At 47.8% G+C, this 4,078-nt stretch overlaps 1 protein-coding gene across 1 annotated transcript; it reads right to left on the bottom strand.

Annotated features, from left to right (window-relative positions):
• Positions 1-273: 273 nt before the first annotated feature.
• On the bottom strand, positions 274-2,607 carry LOC126176115 (cuticle protein 16.5-like). The gene is made up of 2 exons (XM_049923252.1): positions 2,560-2,607; positions 274-702 (listed from the first exon to the last, which is right to left on the bottom strand). Exons 1-2 carry the CDS (start codon positions 2,569-2,571, stop codon positions 274-276), a joined length of 441 nt encoding a protein of 146 aa, XP_049779209.1. The 5' UTR covers positions 2,572-2,607.
• Between the last annotated feature and the right edge of the window lie 1,471 nt (positions 2,608-4,078).

Raw genomic sequence — 4,078 nt, 5'->3', positions numbered from 1 at the left:
ATTGACGCCCGAGGCAGGATTCGATCCTGCGACCTTATCAGCAGCACCGTTCCGGACTGAAGCGACTAGAACCGCTCGGCCACAAAGGCCAGCTAACGTATAGAATGGTATATCAAAACATGACAGGCGAAATTAATAAAAAAATCCGTTTATTTAGAAGAGATTTGTACAACAGTCAGTAATACAATAGCCTCTTGAGCGGCAAAGAAGTGCGAAGGCCTTGAACAGCGGCACATTCTGGCAATCCAACAGAACAGCCTTGGTTGTGACAGGTTAACCGTGGTAAGCAGCCTTGGCAGCCAGGAAGGCAGCCCCAGGTCCGCCATAGACAGCGGGGGCGACGGCGGCGACGGCGGGGGCGGCGACCACAGCGGGGGCGGCGTAGGCTCCGTAGGCGGCGGCAGAGGCGGCGGCGAGGGCGGCGCCGTTGATGGCGGCGTCGCGGGCCCTCGTCTGGGCGACGGCGGCCAGGTGGGCGCCCCTGGCGGCAGCCACGTCAGGGGTGTCCAGGTTGTAGCCGCCGGGACCGACGACGATGTTGGCTGGGCCGTAGGCGGCGAGGCCGGGGTGGATGCCGCCCACATAGACGGGAGCGGGCTGGACGGCGGCAGCGAGGCCTGCGCCGTAGGCGGGGGCGGCGATGCCCGCCCCTAGGAAGCCGGGCTTGGCCAGGGCCACGGCCACGACAGCACTCAGGACGATCTGGAAGAAGACGGAGTTTCAGAGCACGCTAAGCACCTAGTTTCCGTAACAGATATTGAATATCGCAGACTCAGTTTCTTGTGTGCTAATTTCCCTATTCGAAATAATTAATTCATTAGTGTAAATAAGCTAAAAATTGAAGTATTATCATGACAGTATCTGCTGCGTTTCCTTGTTATCACATGTAGCTGTTATATATAGAATGTGTTACAGTTGTTACGACCGTTCGATGTGGGAGAGACAAATTCCAAGAGGATCCGTTGTACGAATCCTAAGGGAGTTTAATGAGTCTGTAAGTAGGGTTATTGTCATCAAATTGAGGAACAAGTAGTGTCCGTCTGTCTGATACTTAAGGAAGTAGAGTTAAATAAATAAATTCTCAAAAATGGCTCTGAGCACTATGGGACTCAACTGCTGAGGTCATTAGTCCCCTAGAACTTAGAACTAGTTAAACCTAACTAACCTAAGGACATCACAAACATCCATGCCCGAGGCAGGATTCGAACCTGCGACCGTAGCGTCTTGCGGTTCCAGACTGCAGCGCCTTTAACCGCACGGCCACTTCGGCCGGCTAAATAAATTCTAAAAGAAGGCTACGTGTCATCAAAGTAATTCTCAGTGAGTGTAATAAGAGGATCAACAGGAAAGACGTCATTCATCAAGCTGAGAGATTTGGAAAAACGGGATCTACACTGAGACGAATTATCAGTCTATCTCTCTTGATGAATAAAGCAGGAGGATATCTAGCGTCCAGACTCAGGTAGCATTTACCGAGTCTGTCTATCTAATGTTTACAAGCAGTCACTTTGACTTTAGAATTCACAGCATAAAATGTATTCTGGAGAGATTAGCAGAAAAAACTGAGTGCATTACAAAAGCTGTTAAGTAGTATTCGTAGAAGCAGGAAGAGAATGAAAGAAATTATGAAACTATAGCCATTCGCATTTTGAAACCACAGGCTTTTTGCACGAAATGACAAATCAGCCATTAAGCAGTGCACGGTTTTCTTGCGAAAAGATATACTGTCAAGTCCAATGCAGGTACGGCGGCAGAAGAAAAGGACGTAAAATCATGTTGAGCTGAGGAATAAAATCGAAACAGGCGAGGATGCTGGAGAAAATAAGCTGTTGCCTCTTTGATGGCATTCGGATACACTGATCTAGGGATCCACAGGATCACAAGCTAAGGTGGTCGGACTTGGCATAAATACTGGTTATTTTAAAATAACAGCGATCGGAACGTTATAAACGAACTGTTCTTAATCTTGGCTAAACATCGAAGAAACCAGAATAAGAACTACGCATATGTGAAGAAAAAAGGTGATCTTCGTATACCAGTAATTGAAATGGACCATTTGCGAAGTCAGCTAGTATAATATATGTTGAAAAATGACGAAATTCCTCCAGCTGTATTAAGGTGTTGGTTTTATTGGCGACTAGTTTCGATGTTGTTACATCATCTTCAGGCCCATACTTGTTGACTTCAACCGTATGTGTCTAACACTAGTAGTCAGTCGTGAGATAGCACTCCCAGAGTGAGCAGGGATACTGAAAAATTGCCGATATTTATAAGGACTCTACAACAGCATAAAGCTTTCAGAGTTGAATTTTCACTCTGCTGCGGCGTGTGAGCTGATATGAAACATCCTGGCAGATTAAAACCCTGTGCTGGACCGAGACTCGAACTCGGTACCTTTGCCTTTCGCGGGAAGGTGTCCCACGCCCACTTGCCAGAGAAAGGCAAAGGCAAAGGTCCCGAGTTCGAGTCTCGATCCGGCACTCCGTTTTAATCTGCCAGGAAGCTTCAGCACGAAGCATTGTCTTCGATCCTGCATTCCCGCATATCGGTCTCACTCACCAGAAGCTTCATGGTTGCCGATGTCTGCTGCTGCTGCTGCTGCTGCTGGACTGTGCTCGCCCTCCGCGGATGACCGCTATTTATACCGAGCTTCGCTATGGGCAGCGGCTCGTGAAAGTGGCGTGGTGCGGCGTCTGCGGTCGACCTTCCGCGGTGTCCTCTTTGGGCGTGTACTATTGGGTCGCCTAGGCTAGACAACCGGAGTGAAAGGCGTGCGTTGGCAAGCTCCGCACTAGCCGCGGACGCAACTCCCGGCCTGCGAAATACTCGTCTGGCTTCCGTCCACGCAAGCGGTGTGCAGTATCCAAATCGTGAGCGGCACTCCACCTCACTACGTGCGGTCCGTAAGCGATCTCCGGCGCGCAGTGCAGCTTCGGCAGTCGGACTGCGACGCTTAGGTAGTGCTGTCGTCTTCGTCTATCAGTCCTTAATGCTTTGTGCGTCATGTGTACTCCGTTACGAGAAACACTGTGTAACAACCTACCTGCGCCACTCCGTGCCACCGAGAGGAATAAGGTGACACGAGTACCAGAGTAAGAGAGATGATGCAGCTCGGTGTGAAAAGCGTCAGTTTTCAGGTCCGGAAACGTCATAGTTATTAGAATATTCCGGGATATTATGCCGTGGTCGAATGAATTAGTTGGAGAAACGCAACACCACCTTCGAGAGTGTTTGTTGCCCCTATGAAGCTCCAATACCCACTACAAATCGCTACTAATGTTGAGTTTCTCCACGAAACCCATTCGATCGCTTTATAAGAACCAGGAATGTGTTTTAAGTGTGAGCTTAATGTTTGCCTGTAGCGTTATTATGTCTTGATGCGATGGCATGCTGGACCACGGGTTTCAGTGTCACCAATTTCCCTTATTTTTATGATGATTAGTGCTCGCGAGGCACACATTGGAGTAGGGGGTTCGAGGGTAGGCTTTGAAGCCAGGCCGTACCGGAAGTGTCAATCCAAAAGCAGGGTGTGGTTTAAGATTCGACTACTTTCCATAATGAACTAATCACGCGCCGCAGAGGAGTGTAAACCATCACAATTATCATCAAGGATTACGTCATTCGTGATCGGTTCTGACATCTACCCATCTGTTCCGCGGTACTCTCATGTGGAAGTCATCGTATTAAAACCGTGTGTCAGCCGTTGCTAGTGAGTGCTATATTTTTCGTAATATGAACTAACTGGATATTACACACTTCCAGACGTAGCAGAACTATTATTTGTATTAGACATCACTATCTGCTAACTTCATAGAGTCTAAGTTAGAGAGTCTAAGCTCTTACAAACCGGGATGTAGTTTAACTTCATATGGTGCTGGATACAACATTTTACTCCTAGCTATGACATAGTACATTTAATAGCTTCGAAGTTTTTCAAAGACTCTACGAAACTAAACTTATACAGTTCTGTATTGTTTCGCATAAGCATTAAAAGATATCAGAATACACCTACACTGCCGTAATGATGAGGTTGATATACACACCGCTTGCAACCTCTGTAGCTACAAAAAAAATCTTG

Source organism: Schistocerca cancellata, chromosome 3 (genome assembly GCF_023864275.1).
Source record: "Schistocerca cancellata isolate TAMUIC-IGC-003103 chromosome 3, iqSchCanc2.1, whole genome shotgun sequence".
Taxonomy (NCBI): Eukaryota; Metazoa; Arthropoda; class Insecta; order Orthoptera; family Acrididae; genus Schistocerca; species Schistocerca cancellata.
The sequence above is the reverse complement of the archived record's forward strand: the minus strand, read 5'-3'. Positions and strand labels throughout refer to the sequence as shown.